This window comes from Toxorhynchites rutilus, chromosome 3 (genome assembly GCF_029784135.1).
Source record: "Toxorhynchites rutilus septentrionalis strain SRP chromosome 3, ASM2978413v1, whole genome shotgun sequence".
Taxonomy (NCBI): Eukaryota; Metazoa; Arthropoda; class Insecta; order Diptera; family Culicidae; genus Toxorhynchites; species Toxorhynchites rutilus.
The window spans coordinates 204,541,490-204,564,880 of record NC_073746.1 but is presented as its reverse complement, the minus strand read 5'-3'; the positions used below and the strand labels follow the sequence as shown (position 1 = coordinate 204,564,880).

At 39.5% G+C, this 23,391-nt stretch overlaps 1 protein-coding gene across 1 annotated transcript in view; it reads right to left on the bottom strand.

Annotated features, from left to right (window-relative positions):
• Positions 1-1,321: 1,321 nt before the first annotated feature.
• The window catches only part of LOC129775976 (uncharacterized), a 45,792-nt gene continuing 23,722 nt past the window's right edge, over positions 1,322-23,391 (bottom strand). Inside the window, exons 9-10 of the mRNA XM_055781281.1 lie at positions 1,556-3,501; positions 1,322-1,494 (exon numbers count right to left, since the gene is read on the bottom strand). Of these exons, the coding sequence (XP_055637256.1) occupies positions 1,436-1,494; positions 1,556-3,501 (2,005 nt within the window). The 3' untranslated portion in view covers positions 1,322-1,435. The remainder of the gene's footprint in view (positions 1,495-1,555; positions 3,502-23,391) is intronic.

Here is a 23,391-nt window from a genome sequence, read left to right as displayed (position 1 = left end):
AATTAAATAATTTCCATCGACGGTGCTTTTTAATGTTTGTTTCACCTATTATGAAAACAAATACAAAATTTTTCAATGAATTATCTCGATTTCTCTAATAGGGCCCTTTGTTTGATCCACTCTGTTGTAAATTGAATCTTAGGTGAATATGTTAATATCCTTTGTTCAGTTCCTGAAAAGAAGCGAAAACTGCATCACCACCCTCACGCCTTTGCGATTCTCCTGTCAGCTAGCAGAGTGACCTAGCAACGAGGAGAAGGAGTTATTTTACAACCGGGAAGCACATAACAACAGTCTTATCTAGAAATGAAACTGCCTATCCGGTCAATATTTGGTATCCGGCCGGATACCGGATATTAGAAAAAACCAATAATTTCTCATTAACAGAGTATAAGTCAAAACTGGAACTTGTAATGCTTATTAATTCTTTTTTGATTTGTAGTTAATTGAATGTATCCTCTCTCAGATTATTATCCGGAAGTCCTTTTTTAATTTTGAATACAAATAATTGGCTGATGTTCTTTGCATATTGAAATTATGTGGCACAAAATCTGGCGATGATTATCGTAAGAGAAAGTCAAATTTTTGCCTAGTTTATGCCTTATTTTTGCTCTTGCTTTGATAGATTCTCATGATCAAAGCAAAAGCAAAAAATAGTCATACATTTCCGAATAATGGATAATAAATAATGAGTCTTGTACAGAATTTATTGGAATTTTCAAAACTGCCTTCTGATTTGGGAATAATCGCATTATTGAAAAAGTATTCATAAGAAAAAGCGAAATTTTTCATTCAATCAAAACTTTTTCCTGTAGTAAAATGACCTCCAGGAGTGTTCTTATTTTGCCGAGTGTAGAATCAATGACATAGTATTGCATACTAGGAAAAAGATTTAGAGGCATAGTTTTATTTAAAAAATATTGAAGTATTATTTGTATTCTATCAACACTTTTTCCATGTGACATCGACTATTACCATAATAGGAACACTTATTACGAAACTCCAGGAACATACGATCATTGTAAATTGATAACAACTGTGATGTTGTTAGCCACTTTGCTGAAGGGTAAAAAATGAATATGGTGAATGACAAAGCGACGAACAAATTTGGTTGAAACCTATTCAATTAGGTGTAACTAATAGTACTTTGTTGCTATCTTTTCGAATAGTTCTAGATTTGCAAGTATACACAAAAATAATTTATCAGATGAAATGAGGTAGCTAGTGTGAAATACAGTATTTTATGTCAAGTGATCAAGTGAATTATACACTGACTGGTATAAGGGAGCTTCACGGTAATCTCTAATAAATAAAATAAAGGTTCATAAATAGAAAATTAACACAACATTTTATTATGGGAATTTTAATTCACGATTCAAGCAAAAAAATCATTTGAAACGACAAATAATTGATCCAAATACTCTGGCAGAAAATACTATTCTGCCTGATTTTTCTTAGGTCTACCTCTTCGCTTACTCTTGCTGGCAAGTGGTTCTGAAATATTGAAACATGTTTTATGGAAAAAAAAATTTGGAATCGAATCATGCGCACTTACCGGCTTCTTCTGAAATAGCATCCAATGTGGGCTTTTTCTGTGGGCTTTCGTTATCCACTGATTCCGCATCACTGTTATTTTTTTTCGAAATTGATGATCTCGAGGATCGTCCCGCAATGTTGTCCACATTGACCTTTCCTCTATTGCTCTGCGATTTACTCTTTGATTGATGACTACCCTTCGAACGCGTCGAACGTTTCGACGTATCGCTATTAACCGATGCAACAGACTCTGGTTCACTGTCATGGTCCTCATGGGAAACATTGTGATCGGAATCTTTCTGAACCGAACTCATTTTCCGAACCATGGTGAGAGATTTTTCTACAATTGCTGATTGATATCGCGTAAGTCGTCTGTTGGTTGAGTAATCAACGAAAGATTCCTCTTCAACTTTACTTGTAGAGGGCGATGATTCCGTTGGTGCCACTCCAGTTATTGACTCCTCAGATATCGACGGTTCAAGTGTTGGCTTAGATATGGAAAGACGGCGACGTCTGCTGTGGCGACCACTCATACTTGTGGCGGATTTTTCTGACTGGCCGTCATCAATAAAACTATCCTTGGCTTTCTCCGGCGATACAGTTTTTACATCTGGTGTTGTTTCGGATATTTTTCTTTTTCTACTGGATGGAACCTTTTCCGACAATTCTTTCGCCATCGACGAGGCCCTTGTTGATCTTCTGGGAGTTAATGGGGCGACTTCTGGCGTTGCAAGATTTGTCATTGACGCATGTTTCCTACTCCTGGCAAGCGACACACTTGGAGATTCCCCATCTGGCGCAACAGAAGAAGCCCTAGTGGTTCGTTTTGTAGGAGTGGTGTCTACTTCATCTATTCTCTCCATGGCAGACATGCGTCTTGTTTTAATGTTACTTTTAGGTGTACTAATTGAAGCTTCCCGACTATCACTCGATAACCGTCTTGTTTTTCTAGGTGTATGAGGAGATTCTGTAGATTCACCAGAATCGGTTCTTAATGCTTTAGTAAGGATGGTTCTTTTAGTTTTGGAATTGTCTTCCGTTGGTTGGTTGGGTCTTTCTGTTTCTGAAGTTGTACCCCCGACATCTTCTTCAGAACAAAGTTCAGGTGGTATTTCCTGCTTATGCGTACCAGCACTATTATCGTCCGCTGTGAGTTCATGGCAGTGCTCATGTTCAGGTATTATCGGTTTATGTGCCGGTTCTACAACTTGCACTGGATCAGCAGTTTGAACAGTAGATAAATTGAGAACTGCAGAGTCATCACTCTCATCGCTTTTGCTATTTTTTCTGTTGGCTCCATGTGCTTCGTCTGGTTTTACCGAAAGATTCATAGCCGGAACGTCCACTTCATGTGCATTCTTTGGATTGCCAAGAAATTGTTTCTCTTGTTTCAATTTGAATGCTTTTTCTCTGCTTGGTGAAGACACCTGCATTTCTGAATTCGAAGATTGTTGTTCGGATCGCTCATTTCCAATCATTGACAAATCTCTAGCTCCACTTGTTGATGGTTTTTCTGTGGCCTGACCATGTTCATTTTCGTCAACTGAATCCTGTTGTACCGATAAATCTTCAGCCTGGGGATCTTTACTGCCTTTGTTCCTTGCTTCTTGAGCAAGCATTCTCCCTCGCGAATGTTGTTCTCTTTCGACTGTTTTATTTTCATTTGATATTGATGAAGTTGAAGTAGTTACTTGTTCATCAAGTGTTTCATCGTGAGATTTTTGCGTCGCTAACTCTGGTTCCTGGGAAGTTTCGTTATCTACCATTAATACATTTTCCTCGTCACAATTCGAATTCAACTCAGAACGCGGGCCCGTATTTTCTTGAGAGGTTTGCATAATGTCTTCATCAGCGCTATGTGCATCGTTCATATCTTCCGAGCTGCTGGATATGTTGATGACATCTCGATCTTGGTCGGAACCGCTCCCAGTAGCTGTTTTCGTTACGTTCTCATGATCTGACTTGCTGTAAAGATTAAGAATGGTTGGTTATTATACTGTTTTAGTAACTGCGACTAGTGTTGAATGTAATCTATCTATATACAGCCATTCCATGCCAAACCGATATAGTGGTTCTCAGATTTTCGAGAAACTTGATAATTTTGTTTTTTAACGCAAAACATTAGACCCGCATTTTATTACTTTTCCATTAGGGTAACCAGCCGCATAGGAATATTGGACGGAGAAAAAAATAAGTTAATTTTGAAAAATCATAACTCAAAAACAAAAAAAAAACCTGTCTGATTTTTGGGTATAATATGTAAAAAAAACCTTAGCTTTCAAGAGAAAATACAAAAAAAAACATAGCGCCCTTGGTCCCGAGTTCATGCAAACTATGAAAAACAAATATGATCAATAATAACGAAAACAACATCCATTTTTTCGCAAGTGTAATATTTTTTCAAAGAAGAATAGACGGATTTCGCGCCAACTTGTCTATGGGATTGGCATGACCCTCTCAGAACCTAATGAAACTTTCTGGGCATGAAGACCTTACCTAATTAAACAACTTGGCATACTTAATTTTCAGAAAATTTATCTAGACTAACATATGGCTATATATTTTTGGTCATTTTTTTATATTTTTTGTTTACTCGAAAATGGCAAATCCTACAAAAAAAGTGATCTATGTAGGAGTTTGAGGAAAATAATTCAATCTAAAGAAAAAATACTAAAAAAATATTTCTTGGAATCCTGCACTGAAAAAAATCGATTTCAAAAACTAAAAGTCGATTTTCTCAAAACGGTCATCTCAGATTTTGATGAAATGGTAGCTAAATTGCAGATAAATATGTGCCCTACAACTCTTCCATACTTGTGCATATTTGAGGCAAAAAAGTTTTCATAACAAAACTTTTTCAAGATTTTTTCTCAAAAATTTTTCTTTTTTTTTTGGTGTATAGATACAGAAAAAATCAATAACAGGCAGAAATGGATTTATGGTGACCCTTGGATGCTAAAGTACAGTTTTCAGCTTGTTTTTGTTGTCAAATACAATATGTTTCAATTCAAAGAGCAACGACAGCTCTCAAACAATAGCCATCTTCCAAAAATCTCTTGATCGGTCGGTCTGGTATCGAATATTTGTTGTAGATTTAGGTATCTATTAAGAGTCACTGTAAGTCACTGTAGATATCACAATAATATATGAATTGTATAGATACCTAACGGATGAATAAAATTGCTCTGCAGTTGTTTGAAAATTACCAGTCGTGACCGGCAGCAAATATAAAGTGACGAAAATAAATAGCATTATTTTGTTTCTGCATAATCATCAGAATTCAACAAAGAAAAGTGTGACATTGTTTGGCAACATTAGGCAAGCCGTGATCTCCAGGATTTGCAAGGATTACAAATGCATTTTCGAGAAAAGATCTTGAAAAAGTTTTTGTTAGTTTTGATATTTATCTACCATTTATCTGCCATTTAATCAAAATCTGAGATGACTTTTAGTTTTTGAAATCGATTTTTTTTAGTGTAGAATTTCAAAAAATAATTTTTTCAGTATTTTTTTCTGAAAATTCAATTATTTTCCTAAAACTCTGCCACTTCTATCACTCTGTCACTTTTTGTAGGACCATTTTCGAGTGAAAAAATATTCATAAAAAAAACTGTTCGGGGTCGGTTCTTGGGTTTCGGTTTTCAAATGTGGACTGTATTAAATTTCACTTGATTTGGTCGGATAAAAAACACTGAACCTTTAACAATATTCTTTATTAGTTCAATGTTTATAACACGTTGTCGGTTCGATAGCTAGAATAACTTTTAACACTTTGTCGGTTCGGTACGCAAAACTAAACTTCGAGTCAAAAATACGTCGTTTCGGTAGGCAAAAAACTAACTCAATAAATCTTCATTGTTGCGCACGCGTTGCTTTCGGCGCTCAGATTTGTCGTTGTATATGTGTGTTCGCGATTCTTCTCTTCCTGTGGGTGTGGCTTATATTTCGGTTTCATTTGCTCGACGTTAGACCGAACATTCTCCCCCGGGTAATGTATCACATCAATGACACTCGCTGAATTTAATCATCAGAAGTAGTTGAATTATAATCGATTGGTAGCACCGAAACCTTGGTTATTGGACGCCTATAGGTTGATCCATTAGTGAAGACATCTACTGCTCTAACTAGACCATCCGCACCCGGATATACAGATGTTATGCGACCCAGTTTCCAACTGAGTGGCGGTTGATTTTTGTCTTAGAGAAGGACGATCATTCCTGGCCGAAGATTAGGCATCATTCGGAGATTTTGCTTTCGAGGATGGAGAGTGTTCAGATAATCCCGGGTCCATGCGCGCCAGAAATGTAGGTGCTGCCATCTATCTAAACGGGTGGCTTTAATATTTTCCAAAAAAGGTTCAGCTAAAGCAACAAGAGGACGGCCAATCAAAAAATGTGCTGGTGTTATTACCTGAGGATCTGTGGGATGTGTAGAAATAGTGAACAAAGATCGGGAGTTCAAAACTGCTTCTATCTCGGTTAGCATGGTAGTCAATTCCTCGAATGTCAACCTTGCTGCTCCGACAATTCTTTTGAGATGTGTTTTCGTGGACTTGACTGCTGCTTCCCAAAGTCCGCCGAATTCGGGAGCATCAGGTGGTATAAAATGCCGCTCATTTTCGCGTTGCTGACAAAACTGTTTAATTTGACTGCAGACTTGTTGGTCTCTGAATTGATGGTAAATTTCATGAAGTTCATTCTGAGCCCCTCGACAATTGGCAATGTCGGAATGTAACTGTTGTACTAATCCTCGTCGTCCAATCAGTCGTTTAAGAGAAGCGATGAAAGCATCGACAATAAGATCGGATACAGCTTTCAAATGTACAGCCTTTGTGGACATACACAAATAAACTGTATCGTATGCCTTAATCAACCTTGGACATCGCACTTCTTCCTTCACCCAAAATTGGACCGGCATAGTCGACACCAGTCACGGCAAATGGTGTGGACGGAACAACTCATGATCTTGGCAGGATGCCCATAAGCTGGGTAGAATCGGCTGGATTGGTTCTGAAGCATCGAATACAATTGCGGGTTACTTTTCTCACCGTAGACCGAGCGTTAAGAAGCCAATATCGCTGCTGAATGGCATTGATAAGACCAGTTTGGCCGACATGGAGTAACACTTCGTGCATCATCTTTATGAATGCCATAGTAATTGGATTCTTATCGGGCAGAATTATTTGATGCTTGGAGGCAAAGGGCAACATGGAACGATCCAATCTGCCCCCAACTCGAAGAAGTCCATCCCGATAAAGTTTCCAATACGTTTACACGGTTGATTCGATTCAATCCGTCGAATCTCATCCTTCAAATATTCATGTTGCAATATTTTGATTATCGTTTCAGTTGCCCGTCGTAGCTCGTTGATCGTGTGAAGACATGACATTCTACGGACAATCGGATTTTTCTGTCGGCAGTTGTCGATAAACCGAATGATGTTGGCCATAATTCGTTGAAGCTTGCGAAAACTGCTATATTTGTGCAGAAAAGGGAATGGCTCTACCTTTTGGATTGACGTTGCTACTCAAACTACCACCTCAGGCAGGAACTGATCTGGAACTTCTGCCATATCATCAACGGGATACTTCGGAGCTTCCAGGAATTTCGGTCCATTCCACCAGAGGTAGTTCTGGCTTTATGCTTCGGGTAGCTGACCTCGTGAAACGATGTCAGCTGGGTTCGATTGGGATCGTATGTAACACTACTGATAATCTGCAGTGAAATTACGGATTTCTGCGATGCGATTACGCACAGCTTGCTGGAGCTGATCAAGCGGTTTTCTCATCCAGGATAGAACAATCGTGCTGTCTGACCATAGCACGACTTCTCGGAGTACCATTTTCAGCGCAGAAACTACACGCTATAACAATCATGTGAGCAAAAGTGCAGCACACAGCTCCTTCCGCGGAATCGAAAGATCGTGAAGCGATGCTACCTTTGATTTACTACTTAGCAAGCGTAGTTTGGCGGAACCATCGACAATTCATTATGTAAATATATGCAAGCACCATAAGCAACTGAAGATGCGTCTGCAAATCCATGAAGCGAATATGACACCACGTTGTCGAACGTAACACGTATAGGAACGTTAATACGGGATAGCAGTGGCAATTCCGTTTTCAGATCCATCCATTCGAGCAATCGCTCATTGTTCACTGGCTAGTCCCATTCGAGTTTCACTTTCCACAACTGTTGAACCAACAGTTTCGCTGTCACGATGACTGGAGCTATTAATTCAATCGGATCGAACAGTTTCGATACTTCAGAATAAAAGCATCTCTTAGAAATGGTATCGTTCGTCGTCTCTTGTCGGAAAGAATTCGCTATGAAGAAGAGGTCATTCTGTGGATCCCACAGTAATCCAAGTAACGTAATTACTCCGTTCGCTTCATGTTCCGGAATCGGCATTTGTTTCTATCGGAATTTTTCAGGAATGTTCGATAACAATTCTTCGGAATTTGAACACCATTTGTGGATGGCGAAACCACTTTTACACAGCAATGTTTGTAATTGAAACTGAATCTCTACGGCGTCGTGAATCACCACCAGATAATGCATCATCCATATAAAAATCTTCTGGCAGAACACGAGCTGCAGTAGGCTTCTCAGCAGCTTCGTCGGCGAGTTTCATCAAGCAGCGGCTGGCTTGAAATGGTGCGGTTGCTGTGTCGTAGGTAACAGTGTTTAACTGAAGCACTCGTATTGGATCGGATGGATTTTCTCTCCAGAATATGCTTTGATATGATCTGTCATCTGGAGCAACATGTCATCTGGCGATACATTTTCGCTATGTCAAACGATAACACGTACCGATATTTCCCAAGGGTAGTATAATCGAAAATAAATCGCTCTGCACTACAGGACCAACCATAAGCACATCATTGAGCGATAAATATGCAGGAGACGATTTCGCACTCGCGTCGTACACTAATCTACATTTAGTGCTACTACTGGTTGGACGTAGAACTGCATGATGTAGCAGATGATATTTGTTCTCGGTTGATGTTTCGTTTGCCATTTCAACTTCTTTACAATGACCATGAGTTTCATATTCATGGATGAGATCTTTATTCTGGTCTCGCAAATTTGGATCACGTGCAAAACGTTTCAGGGCTAGTGCACGGCAGTCATTCAGATCTGAAGCATTCTCTTTTAATGGCAACTTCACAATAAACCTATCGCACCATTTTTGTTTGGCTGAATATTCACTTACGTTCGGAACATCTTCGATTTCCCAAAATCGGTCCATTCTGCTATCAACGTCTTCAATAGATGCTAGATTCGAGTGTTGTGTGTCCAATGTATTTGAGACAACACCAGCTACAACCCATCCTAAGAATGTTTCTCTCAATTGTGATAAATTCTCTGCAAGGATCAACTTTTCCGGTTTCATTAGTTCGAAAAACATTTCTACCCCAATGAGCAAATCCACTTTAGCTAGCAGGTGAAACTCAGGGTCGGCTAGTGCAAAACCGCTCGGTATTTTCCAATGCGCAATATCTATTTACTCGTGGGGATCATTCCGGTCACCTTCGGATTCACCAAACATTCGATTTAGTTTCGGTATTCAGTGTTTCGAGAGCAAAAGCGCACAGTAATCTTGTCGCGTGCGAGCGTTCGCAAAGCGTTGATCCCAGTAATCGAGACATTTGCATTTTTCTTCGGAATAGCTAATTGGTTAGCCATTTGTTCTTCTTCTTCTTTCTTCTTCAATGGCACTAACGTTCCTAGAGGAACTTCGCCGTCTCAACGTAGTATTACTTGCGTCATTTTTATTAGTACTTAGTTGAGATTTCTATGCCAAATAACACGCCTTGAATGCATTCTGAGTGGCAAGCTCTAGAATACGCGTGATCACAGTGCAAGTCGGAGGAAATTTCTTTGACGAAAAATTCCCCCGACCAGAACGGGAATCGAACCCGAACACCCGGCATGTTAGTTATGACGCTAACCACTCGGCCAAGGGAGCACACATTTGTTCGGTGATGAAATTAACTTGTGACCCACTGTCTAACAGTACGCGACACAGATGAGGATGGTTATTTCTGTCAAAGACATAAATCAAAGCTGTGAGCAATAGCACCGTTTTCGTATCGTGAGTGCAGTTATAGGAACAGGTCGTAGAAACTGGTGGTATAGTCGGTGTGATTGCACTCGAAACCTTGGCTGACGGTTGTGATTCTTTTGGAATAGCAGCATTCAAACTTACACCGCGGTTTACAACTTCTGCAATGTCATGCAATTGCGTATGATGTTGCTTCTGGCATTTACGACACGTTTTCAGCGAAGGGCAATCTTTAGAACGGGGTCCGTTTCGAAAGCAATTAAAGCATGTTCCAAGTGATCTTACCTTACCGCTTAGCGTATCGTGAGTGCAGTTATAGGAACAGGTCGTAGAAACTGGTGGTATATTCGGTGTGATTGCACTCGAAACCTCGGCTGACGGTTGTGATTCTTTTGGAATAGCAGCATTCAAACTTACACCGCGGTTTACAACTTCTGCAATGTCATGCAATTGCGTATGATGTCGCTTCTGGCATTTACGACACGTCTTCAGCGAAGGGCAATGTTTAGAACGGTGTCCGTTTCGAAAGCAATTAAAGCATATTCCAAGTGATCTTACCTTATCAATTCTCTGAGCAGCAGATAGATCGTTCAGTTTGTTACACTGAAAATTCAGATGCTGACCACCACAGAAAGCACAAGCGTTTTTCTTCGGCAGGTTTCGTGATAGCAGCGTGGCTTCTCGTTGCTGGCAGCTTAACAGGAATAGGAACAGCTTTCGGTTTCGGTGATCTTGACGATTGAGTTGCATTCTCACAATTCTCCAATATCTGACATCTAGATTTGAGAAACACAATCTTCGGTTTGTATCTTGGCAATTCGCCTCTCTTCAGAGAGCATTGGCAATTAGATATACAACCATATGTTCAGATATACCAGTGAGGTTTTGTTGTAGATAACGCAAACTCTCAACATGGCGGGTTGCTTCATTAAGCAGTTTTCGTAAATCCTTGTGCGATTCAGTGGACATCTTGGGCAGGCTTAACAGTCATCGAATGTGTGATTCTCATTCTGTTCTGTCAGCACTTCCCATGCTTGATTATAATTACCTTCGCTCAATATTTTGTAACAAAGGCTTGCTACGCCCAGCTGCCCGCATGTACTCCTTCTTTTCCCTCCCAGGGTCGGCTCAATTTCAGCCAAATTAGGTTTCTCAGAAAAGGGAAAACAACACGTTATAGATTCCTAAAGAGACGGTCTTTATTCTATTTATTGTCTGCCCTAATTCCCTAACTCCTACTCAGATTTACAAATACTCACATGTGTGTATTGTGTCGTGTCAGGGCCCGCCGCTGGTTCTGCCGCGCTCCTGCGTTGCCACGGCTTTCGGCGTAGGTTCTGACCGCCGCTGATACTCCCTCGGTCCTGCGTTGGTTCTCCTGTTTGGCGGAGATTCGGATCGTCGCCGCCTTGTCCTCTCGTTCGTCGTTCAGGGTGCCGGTACGGATCCTCGGCCACGCCACACCGCGCTCTGGGGTTTTGACGATAATGCCAACCCTCACGACTCAACCTCTTCGACACGACGGTGCGCCACTGTACGCGACCGCCACAAACCGCTAGTTCGGTTTAGGTTTGTGCGGAATGATACTTCCTTTTTTGTGAAAGGACTTCGTAGAAACTACAATTCCACTGAATCGTCGCGGATTTACTTTTCGTTGGTAGTTGAAGACACGTCTAGTCTCTATCGCGTGGTTCAGACAAGTCCCGACTCGCTCCAACCGGAACCTCTACGACCCGCCAAATCCGGGTTGGTTTTCATCGCCTTCAGCACTACCAACCGCAGCGATGTTTTAATGTGTCGTGTAATGTTGTTTGTGCTGTATATAATCCTTAATTCGTGTTGTGTATGACTATGTGCCGTCTTTCTTTTAACCCTTAAATAGCTATTTTTTAATCTGTTATTTCAATTTTATTTTAGGTTTTATTTATCGAAATATAGTTTAGGAAATAAGTATATGTTTTTTAATTTTATGCGAAGGACCCTATTTAGCTATTTTTTTTCTATAGATGTGTGTTTTCTCCTTTTTTTTGTCCTTAATAAACACCATGGGCGGGATAAACTTCAACAGACAGCAAGACCCAACAAGTGACTTGTCACACTACCGCACCGCTCGAGTAAAAAAAAAATATTAATGAAATTAATATTTTTTTTTAAGGAAAACCTCTAATAATCATTACAGTGCCGCACCTGTACCAGTAATCATCAATTACTAAACAAGTAAAACAATCTTCAATACTAATAGCAAACAAAAAAACGAACAATCAGCGGACAAATGAACCGCATAATTAAAGACAAGTATAACAATAGTAGCAAACTCCTTTTAACTTAACAAAGAGACATGAGAATAACAAATAAATTAAATGCAGAACTATATTTTATAAATATTAAGTTGATAAATAACAAAAAAATATAACAAGTATTTAATATTAAATTGTCTTTCATTGTACCGGTACAAAATATGATAATCATTAAGTCATGTAAGTCATGAACTTTTAATCGGTGCAATATAGTTTATTATCACACGCGGAGTCCGTTCTCAGAGTTTAATTACTGGAGAGCAATAGACAATCTATTACACAACCGCGACGTACTAGAGCAATACGAATACGGTTAGCTATGGATTCATGCGATTCGGTTCGGTTTACAAATCAATTATACGCGCGTCTGTGAGAACGTATGCTATCCAGATTAATTAAATTATTGGCCAAAGATCATTTCGTAATGGTTCATCTCACAATTTTATTCGAGTAATTCGTAAACAGAAGCAAATCAACTTCTGTATTTATGGGTTGTTGGAAATTTATCAGGTTAGTGTGCTGATCGTAAGTTGATCACAATACTTCACTTCATTTTAAATCACCCACATCCCAGACGACCTTGAAGGCTACGTCCTTGGATATTGTAAAAGTGTGTGTGATGGCGTTAGTTCTATTGTATTGAGGCAGTGCTATCGAAGATTTGTCTATCGCGTCGTCTAATTAACTCTGGCTGGTACGCGTTCATTCCTAGCATTACTGCTCTACTATTGGTACCACAACGATTAGATTTTTTTTGATAATCATATATGGATGGTAAGTATGCATTATTTGGCACAGTAAAATTATTCTATTGAAATTAATTATATAATAGTTTTAATATTTTCTTAATTTTTCAGATTCCGGATTTATGCGCACCTTACGCTTGAATGGAGGACACCAATATGGCTATGGAAATGTTCCATATTTCTCTTATTTCCATTATTTCCTGGAAAATAATAAGTTTACTGGACAATATTTGTTTAACTGAGTCGAATCAGCAAATATCCACGAGAGATAAATTACCATGGGTATAAGTTTTAAATTCGGCTCACAATTTTACACACGCTACATGGCGGAAAAATAAATTATTCATTTCATTTTCAGGCTTTTAAATCACTTGCTGAGAAAACACCGAGGTTTCTCCCTTTAAGATCTGCAACTTCATAGGAACTGGATCCTTTTCGAGAAAGAATAACGCAGGGTTCATACACTTCCCCTAATTTGGCGTTGAAATTATCCCTAGCTGAGGATTGACGGAAAGTCCTTTTATAGACACGTTATATATATCTTCGCTTATTTTTCGTCGGCCTATTTCCGCCACTTTAGTGCCAATCACCGACATCAGGGAGGCGACTCCACCTGTTCCTACCTATCAGACTCAACAACTCATGAGCCGGGCCAACTTCTTTTACTTCCGCTCCGAAGGAAGACGTAACCAGAGATTTTTCGCCTCAGAAAATCCCAACGACGCCAGCTGGGATTGAACCCAGGCCGATCGGATTGTGAGGCTGTTACGCTAACCATACAACCACTGGCGCCGTCATATAGACACGTTGACCTATATCGAAAATCGGTGAGTAGCGTTTATGTCTTAAATCATATTTCTTTCTAGTAGTCTCGTGAGCTCGCTTTAAATGAATAGTCACATTTTCGTAAACAGTTTTACTGATTGTTTTCAATCGCTTTAATCTCTCCTCTGGAGAGCAATCATCTTCATCTTGTAGTAGATGTTCGGTTCCTTTCGTCACGATTTCGTGTCCGAAGATCACTCGATAAGGTGTATATTTTGTAGTAGAGTGGATTGTGTTATTCAACACAAATTCCACTTCAGATATTTTCGTATCCCATACTCTTTGATTTTCCCGTACGTAGCTCCTAATCATCGCATTGATCGTGCGGTTTACTCGTTCTGTGGGGTTTGCTTGGCTATGATGCCTCGCACTGGCCCAATGTTGGATTTCATATTTATTGAGCATTTCTTGAAATTCTTTGGATAGAAATGTTGTTGCGTTGTCGGTTATTATAAATTGGGGAACAGACAACCGTCTGAACCACAACTGTTCAACGTTTTCACAAACGCTGCTTGAAGAAATTTTCCGAACGGGAATCAACAGACAGTATTTTGAAAATACGTCCATGAGAACAAGCAAATGGGTATTGCCTCGAGCACTTCTCGGGAGAGATTGGATGTAATCCATTGTTAGGATCTGAAAAGGTCTGGTCGTAACACGCTGGTTGCCCATTTCGGGAACAACAGACGTTGTCGAATGCTTGATCCGTTTGCAAATATCGCAATTGAGTACATATTTCTTTATGTCCGCGGCCATACGTGGCCAATAATAACGCTTTTTGATTTTCTCAACCGTTTTTTCATATCCAATATGGAATGAATTATCATGTTCTTTCATCAGAATGTCCTTGCGCGACGATTCTGGAACACACAATTTCCAATCAAAGGTGTAATCTAAAACATCAGATTGCGAGGAAACAAGCTTATAAAGCTTTCCCTTTTCAAGTTTAAAGTCCATGTACTTCTCGGGTTCACGCTGAATTGAAATGAACAGTCGAGAGTACCAATTATCTCTGGTTTCTATCTCTGAGATCTCCAGTGACCTTGACAATGCGTCTGGTACAACGTTCTCTTTCCCTTTACGATGTTTGAGCACCATATCGTACTGCTGAAGTTCGATGCTCCACCGCGACAATCTAGAGGACGTCCTCCACTTCGAACGCATTATGAAAGTCAAGGCTGACGAGTCAGTCACCAGAGTGAATTGAGTACCCTCGATGTAACACCGAAATTTATCTATACATCTGAGAGCTGCCAACCCTTCCTTTTCTGCGGCATGGTAATTGAGCTCAGCTCCTTTCAATTTTTCAGAGTAGTATGCAATCACCTTCTCATCACCATTCTGTACCTGTGTCAAAACACCCGCTATGGCATGATCGCTAGCGTCTGTTTGCACAGTGAACTGTAGTCCAAAATCGGGGTTCGCCATCACTGGGGCGCTAATCAATTTTTCTTTAATGGCTCGGAATGACTTATCGGCTTCATTCGTCCACGTCACTGTCTTTGGTCGGTTTTTGAGCAAATCAGTGAGCGGGACGGTAAGTGCACTAAATTGGTCAATGAACCGTCGGTAATAATTGACCATACCGAGGAATCTGCGTAGTGCACGAACGGATTTGGGCACCTCATACGCAACAATCGCATGTACGCGATCGGGATTGGGTCTTATACCGTCTTTGGATAGGATGTATCCCAAATAAGGCAATTCCGGCAAACAAAATTTGGACTTCTCTAAATTTATTCGTAAGTCTGCAATTCGCAAACGTTTAGCTAGCTCTTTTAAATTTTTGATGTGTTCTTGGAAGGTTCTACTAGCGACAACAATGTCGTCCAAATATACAAAAATATTAGGTTCGAGTTCTCCAAATCCCAATACTCTGTCCATTAATTTGCTCAATGTCGCAGGACTATTCATTAGTCCGAATGGCAATCTTTTGAACTGGAAAAGTCCTCGTCCAGGGATCGAAAAGGCTGTATATGGACGAGATTCTACGCTAAGGGGAATTTGAAGAAATGCTTGACTAAGGTCAATGGTTGTTAAATACTTGAATGATCCCAATCGACTTAAAATGCGATTTTGATGAGGAAGTGGATAAGCATCACGTTTCGTACGCTCGTTTAATTTCCTCGCATCGAGACATAGCCTCACATCTTCGCTACCTCGCTTCGCAACTGGGACCACAGGTTGTGCCCATTCTGATCGTGATGATTCAACAATATCGTCTCTGATCATGTTATCTAATGCTCGATGGATTTTACGTTGTGTTTCAGGGCTCCATGGGTATGGGTTTTTCCGTATTGGAGGTTGGTTTCGAAACTCATCTTTGATTTCAATAGAGTGTGCGAGTAATTTAGTACAACCTATATCTCCAGGAGTGGGTACTAAAAATAACTTTTTGACTTCGTTCAGTTCTTCTTGCTCTCTGAGTGATAATTCATCTTCTCCGTGATCTTCGATTTCATCTATCACTTCAATGAATGAATCTCGGAGTGATGGGTAAATTCCGAATTCGTCCCAAAACGACATGCCTAGATAGCATGGTCGCTTTAATGAGGGAGCGACAACAAACGATACAAATTTCGTTATTCCATTAAATGAAACTGGAATATCAATTTCTCCTAACACTTCTACTGGATGTCCTTCAGCTGTAACTAAGGTTAAATTTGATGGTATGTATGAAAGAATCAAGTTTGCAATTATTCTTTCGGAACCTCTTCCCAAAATGTTTCTATTTGTACCACTGTCTAGAAGAGCTAAAAGTTTCATCCCTAGCAAATCGATTCTAACAAACGGTCTGTTATCACCGTGTGGGTGGAGAAAAATTGTGTTGGCCTCCTTGTCACACTGTGGAACAGACTGTACAGGATAGTAACCGCGTTGTCCAAGGATATTACTTATGTCACTTCTATCAGAATGAGGCCTTTCGGGAAATGATGTTTGACTCCTCTGCCTCATAGAGCAGTCTTCTCGAAGTTTTTTGGTGGACAATAAGGACAGTCCTTTTCTATGAAACCTGGGAAACCACAAGTTTCGCAAAATATTTTTTTCTCTTTCGAACATTGGTGAAAATTGTGTCCATATTCATGACAGTTAAAACAGGTTCCCTTTTTAATTGGTACATATGATTTCAAAATTTTCTCGATTGTGTTCAGATTTCTACTCGGACCAGGTTGGGGTTCTTGAAAATGACGTGTTTGTGCTTGGTTCACCGACTGTGATTGTGTGTTTCGATATGACCTTTGTTGTTGAGCGGGGAGAATTTTCTTGTACTCAGAAAATTTGCTCAAAGCTTTGGGATCTCTCTGAGCGTTCTCTCTCTTATTCCACTGTCGGAAATTGTTGTCTCTCTTATCCGTTGCTATCTCATTAACTTGATTTTCATTACGCTTAAACCCTCTCGAGTTTTCTTTCTCAATACGTGTATAACACTGCCAGTTGATGGAATCAAAGTTTTTCCCAAACTCTCGCATTTTAGCGATCGTTGTAATGTTAGCTGCAAGCATTGCATTTTTATACTCGGAACGGAGGTTACGAAAAAGAATCTGGAATCGTTTATTCTCCTCCAATTGGGTAGTCATACTTCGGAAAACACGTGTCATATCTGAATAGTAATCCTGAAATCGCTCTTTCGCTCCTTGTTTTCTAAGATGCGCTTGGCGTTCATAAAAATAATCTAGATCCGGTGGTAAGAATTCTCTCTTCAACTCTGTTACTAGATTATCCCACGTTCTCAATTCATTTTGAGCATTCACCTCCATGTACCACGATCTTGCTCTTCCCAAAAATAAGTGATATGCTGAATTATATAATTCATCATCTGTGTAACCTTCTGATCTAGCATTAAATGCGACTTCACGAAGAAAATCATTCAATCGACGGCCGTTATCCGCACCATCGTATCGAATTTTCCATTTGTGAATTGGAAATCGTTTATTAGCATTTAAATTATCTTGGTTTCGTGGTTGTGGTGACACCTTTTCGGATTGCACAGGATCACATCTTTCTACAATGTCATTTAATTTTGCTTCTACTAATTTTTTGTCTTTTATCAACCAATCCAAGAATTGTCTATACGCAAACTTTGGTTTGGAATTCTCGGAATAATGTGACTCTTTCGATTGAATCGATTCGGTCGTTCTATCAAATGGTGTACTATTTTTCAACTGTTCGGATTTCTTTTGTGATTTCACTTTTTTATTGTTGATTGTGGGTTCTAATTTCTCCATGCGCGTTAACAACTGTTCCAGAATTTGTTTTAATTGCTTGTTCTCTTCTCGAAGCGCACTCACTTCACTCACTTCTAAATTTCTTTCACCTCCTACCGCTTCCTCAAATAATTCATGTTCATCCTCTTCTTCAAGAGGTGCTAACTCATTTACCCTGCTTTCTCTCGAAGTATTCTCTTCGCCTATACGCTCAGTTTCGCTCTGGAAATTAGGTTGTTCATTTGGAAAAACTGGATTTTCTATCACGATTCCATTTTGTTCATCAGGTAATGCATAGCGCATTCTAAGTAAGCTATGATTTACGATATCGATCTCTGCTCTCCGTACTTCTGGATACGGTGATGCAACAGAATAAAAACTATTCAAAAGCCTCACACACTGACCTGCTGTTTCTGAAATTGAGTTTTTATCAGGCTCTTCTGTAGCATGAACTTTTGCTCTCAGCATACGAAAGAGTAAATGAAGTAAACGAGACTTGAACTTTTGATCAGGAGCTTTTTTATACCGCCTACTTTCTAGAGCATTTCTAATCTCTTGCACTTTCCCTACACACGTTTCGAGTTCATCAATCAATGATTCCCATGCTTTATCATAATCGATTTCTAACTTATTTTCTTCTTTTTCTCGTTTCAGCTCAGCTCTACACTTTCGTTCCAGCGATGCTCTTGAACCTGAGCTGGCATCAATGCGACGGATAATCAACTCGTGATATAATTCGTCGTCCAACAAATGCGCGACATTCAACCCAAAGTATTGTGTGATGAAATGTTCCATGGCGAAATGATAATGGCGGAAATTGAATACAAAAGAAATTCTTTTTCACTAAATATTCGAACTGATTTTTTTTTTAATAAATTAAGTTTATTCTCTTGTCTTTTTATTCGCGAAAGAAACTAACAAAAAACCGCTCTACGATTGAAGATTAGCACTGTTGAAATACGTTCATCAAAGATCATGCAGTCTCTATATAGAGTTTTGCCAGCTTTTCGCACGCAATTTACGCAATTCGTATCGAAGTGTTTTTTCTTTTTTTTTTTGCTTAGCAAAGGTGAACTTGGGCTCAATCACCAGAATCACCGACAAAAGCAATAATTTTTTATTGGTTTTCCCTCCCCGAGCTAACCTAGAAAAAATGTGGAAATTTTTTCGTTGGTCGCCAATATGTAACAAAGGCTTGCTACGCCCAGCTGCCCGCATGTACTCCTTCTTTTCCCTCCCAGGGTCGGCTCAATTTCAGCCAAATTAGGTTTCTCAGAAAAGGGAAAACAACACGTTATAGATTCCTAAAGAGACGGTCTTTATTCTATTTATTGTCTGCCCTAATTCCCTAACTCCTACTCAGATTTACAAATACTCACATGTGTGTATTGTGTCGTGTCAGGGCCCGCCGCTGGTTCTGCCGCGCTCCTGCGTTGCCACGGCTTTCGGCGTAGGTTCTGACCGCCGCTGATACTCCCTCGGTCCTGCGTTGGTTCTCCTGTTTGGCGGAGATTCGGATCGTCGCCGCCTTGTCCTCTCGTTCGTCGTTCAGGGTGCCGGTACGGATCCTCGGCCACGCCACACCGCGCTCTGGGGTTTTGACGATAATGCCAACCCTCACGACTCAACCTCTTCGACACGACGGTGCGCCACTGTACGCGACCGCCACAAACCGCTAGTTCGGTTTAGGTTTGTGCGGAATGATACTTCCTTTTTTGTGAAAGGACTTCGTAGAAACTACAATTCCACTGAATCGTCGCGGATTTACTTTTCGTTGGTAGTTGAAGACACGTCTAGTCTCTATCGCGTGGTTCAGACAAGTCCCGACTCGCTCCAACCGGAACCTCTACGACCCGCCAAATCCGGGTTGGTTTTCATCGCCTTCAGCACTACCAGCGATGTTTTAATGTGTCGTGTAATGTTGTTTGTGCTGTATATAATCCTTAATTCGTGTTGTGTATGACTATGTGCCGTCTTTCTTTTAACCCTTAAATAGCTATTTTTTAATCTGTTATTTCAATTTTATTTTAGGTTTTATTTATCGAAATATAGTTTAGGAAATAAGTATATGTTTTTTAATTTTATGCGAAGGACCCTATTTAGCTATTTTTTTTCTATAGATGTGTGTTTTCTCCTTTTTTTTGTCCTTAATAAACACCATGGGCGGGATAAACTTCAACAGACAGCAAGACCCAACAAGTGACTTGTCACAATTTTTGCATCAAGTACTCCAACAGCAGATCCAATAAGAGCTTTATCAAGGTGATAAAGTTTGATAGCGTCACTATCTCCTGAGATCGCCATCAGATCTTGAAAGACAGCTTTGTTTTTAGGCCACGCGGAATAACTACCATCGAAAGTAGGTATCGGCGCTTTTAATGGTTGCTGTTGTATAATAACTTGCGGCTTGGTTGTCGAATTTTCATTCTTCGCGGTGAGAGTTGAATCTTCCACAATCATTGACACGAAATTATAAAGGTTTTCAAAATCCGCATAGATTTCTTCTTCTGCCGCAATTTCGTCATCGGAAATAAGTGCCATCACTTTGCTGTAAAAACTACTAAATTTGGTGTACGCTGCCGATAAGTTTTTCGCAAAAACATTCAACTGTGCTAATCCTACATTTTGTTCCGCTTGTAGTGATTTCTGCATGCGTACAACTTTTTGCTTAACCTGGTTGCGCTGACGAAAAACTGCTGCTAGCTCTCTCGAATATAATGTACTTGCAGCACTCACATCTTTTTCGTTGTCGGGAAAACCGTGGAATGATTCACTATGCTGTTCATCAGCATTTTGCTGTATTGGATTCGGGAAATGTTCAAGCGGCATTGTACCTATTTTCACTAGTAATTTATTTCGCTTTATAAATTCACACGCTGAACAAGTTCAATCACGTCGAGAAAACTTTCCATTGCGAGAGGCGCAAGCGAACAAGGGACGAAAATTTTCCTCTACACACGTGGAAAATCTCTTTTTTTCGAAACGCAATGGTACTTTTCCACTGCTCGCGGAGTCATTTTTTCAGGATCGAACCTTTTTCAAAAACACTTCCTTCGCAACGGATACATTTTTTATGCTTGCGGAGAAAATCCTTTTACTCTGGATCGATTCATTCACTGTAATCCGGTTCATCTTGGATCAAATTATGTTCGGAGTCGGGTGCGGTTCTCAAATGTGGACTGTATTAAATTCCACTTGATTTGGTCGCATAAAAAACACTGTTTGAACCCTTAACAATATTCTTTATTAGTTCTATGTTTATAACACGTTGTCGGTTCGATAGCTAAAACGGCTTTTAACACTTTATCGGTTCGGTACGCAAAACTAAACTTCGAAAAAAACACGTCGTTTCGGTAGGTAAAAAACTAATTCAATGAATCTTCATTGTTGCGCACGTGTTGCTTTCGGCGCTCTGATTTGTCGTTGTATATGTGTGTTCGCGATTCTTTTCTTCCTGTGAGTGTGGCTTATATTTCGGTTTCATTTTCTCGGCATTAGACCGAACAAAGACCAACAATGTTTAGCCCTTTCCATATATTAGTCATGTGTAATCAAATGGGAGCATACACACTAGGCAACTGGCAACTTTGGTCCGGCCAACTTTTTCGATTCAACCTAGCATGTCGAGTCGCGCGCGATGTGTGTTGGCAACCTTTTCGTTCAATTGATGTTGACATTTCGATTTCTGCGTTCGTTGAGTTTCGGTATTTGTCAGTTGCAATACCAAACATTGTTTCCAAAATTGAACTAGTTTACAAAAACACGAATGAAATGTAAGGATTTTACTCATTTGATATACAATTTCATATATTGTTTTATTGTTTTCAGGTGAAAATATTACGGAGCAAGACGCAGTTATTGTGGCGGTCGCTCTTCATACATTCGTGTGTATGTATGGATTCGGGGTAGTCGGTCACTTTAAAAACAATGAATCAGATCGTGAATTACGAGAGAGCACTCCGGTAAAAACATTGTTTCATCAAATAACTCGCAACTTTCCTGCCTTCTAGACCCGCATGACACGATTCACTAGAATGATGCATCTTCAATTAACACCGGATCTACGAATGAAATAGAGGGAGAGAGAACAGAACCATAGCTGAGCACAGTCCCAGTGATGCTTCAATGGATGCTGATTTAACCACTACCGAGATCATGTCGGAGGTGATACATGAGAACAGTACGGCACTACTGCGAGAATTTAACAAACATTCGAATTCGCTAGCGATAAAATGTTCAACATGAATGTTTCAATTTCATCATTTGTTTTTGTTTTATGTGAAATATTATTAAAGTCGCCTGCCCAAGAGCAACACGTTATATTTTCTTGTCTTTTTCATGCAATCACTAAATTTGTAGTGATGATGATTATCTGTTTCATGCAGTTGATATGAATATTGGACCGAATTGGAAGCATTTTTCTACACAAATGTTGTACTATAAAGCTGCTCGTTTTTATATCAATGAGAGTGTTGAAAAGTTACGTATATATTGATGCTTTTGATTTTATTTCTGTTCGTTCGAATTAAGGAAAAATCTAAGCAAAAAAGATTTTTTGAAAACAAACTGTTTTATTAATAATTCGCTTTCCATATGATTTCCTGGGGTAATTGAAGAAATGACATCTCAGCTAGCGTAATGACGTGTGATGCATGATGAAGGATGAAAACTTAACGATTTTATCACCTTTGAGTTGCCTCAATGTGAAGAGCTGAGTTGGAGATCCGATTGACATCGCCAACATAGATCGGGTTGCGGTTGCGTAATGTGTAGATGACCTAAGTATGCCAAGTTGCTTAATTAGGTAGGGTCTTCACGCCCAGACAAATTCATTGAGTTCTGATAGGGTCATGCCAGCATCTGGTCGATTTGGCGCGAAATCTGTCTATATATACTTCTTTTGAACTAGTGGTTATAGAAACCAATCAGAAATTTTCAAACAAATCTGCTATTTCAACAACATTCGAAAAACAGGTAATTTTGAACAGAAAAAATTGTATGTAAAATTATTGTGCATCATTATCATGAGGTGCTCTTTTTTCAATCGTCCGCAAAATATCATGAAATGGTAAATTTAACAATATACTGAAATACCATTTCATAAAAAAACATTATTCTGCACCATGTTTATTTTGAAATTAAATTTCATGAAACTTTTGAAATTATTACATCATAATCTTTTCTATTATAAATGTTCATTTTGATTACAAGAAATAAATATTCGCTCGATTAATCGAATACTGAAAAACAATTATTCGAATGAATCGAACATTTAAAAATGGCTCCACGATTAATCGATAATCGAATAAACGAAAAATTTAAACATCTCTACTTCCATATATTTGCGAAGCGGATTCCCCCAGGCACATTGATTTTGAAGTCCGTGTTAGGGAAACACAGCTCGGTGGGAACAAAAATACCCCTACTTGTATATATTTTCAAAGGGGATTCCCTCAGACCCTCATTGATTTTGAAGTCCGTTTTAGGGAAGCATATTTTGGTGTGAATAACAATACCCCCGACTTGCATGTATTTGCAAGGCGGATTCTCCTAAGCACATTGATTTTCAAGTCCGTGTTAGGGAAACAGATTTTGATGTGAACAAATGTGCCTCCGACTTGCATGTATTTGCAAAGCAGATTCGGATAACGCGGATAGATACCGCTTGACATTTTACAGTTATCCAATTGTTTATATCATGAAAAATAACATTTT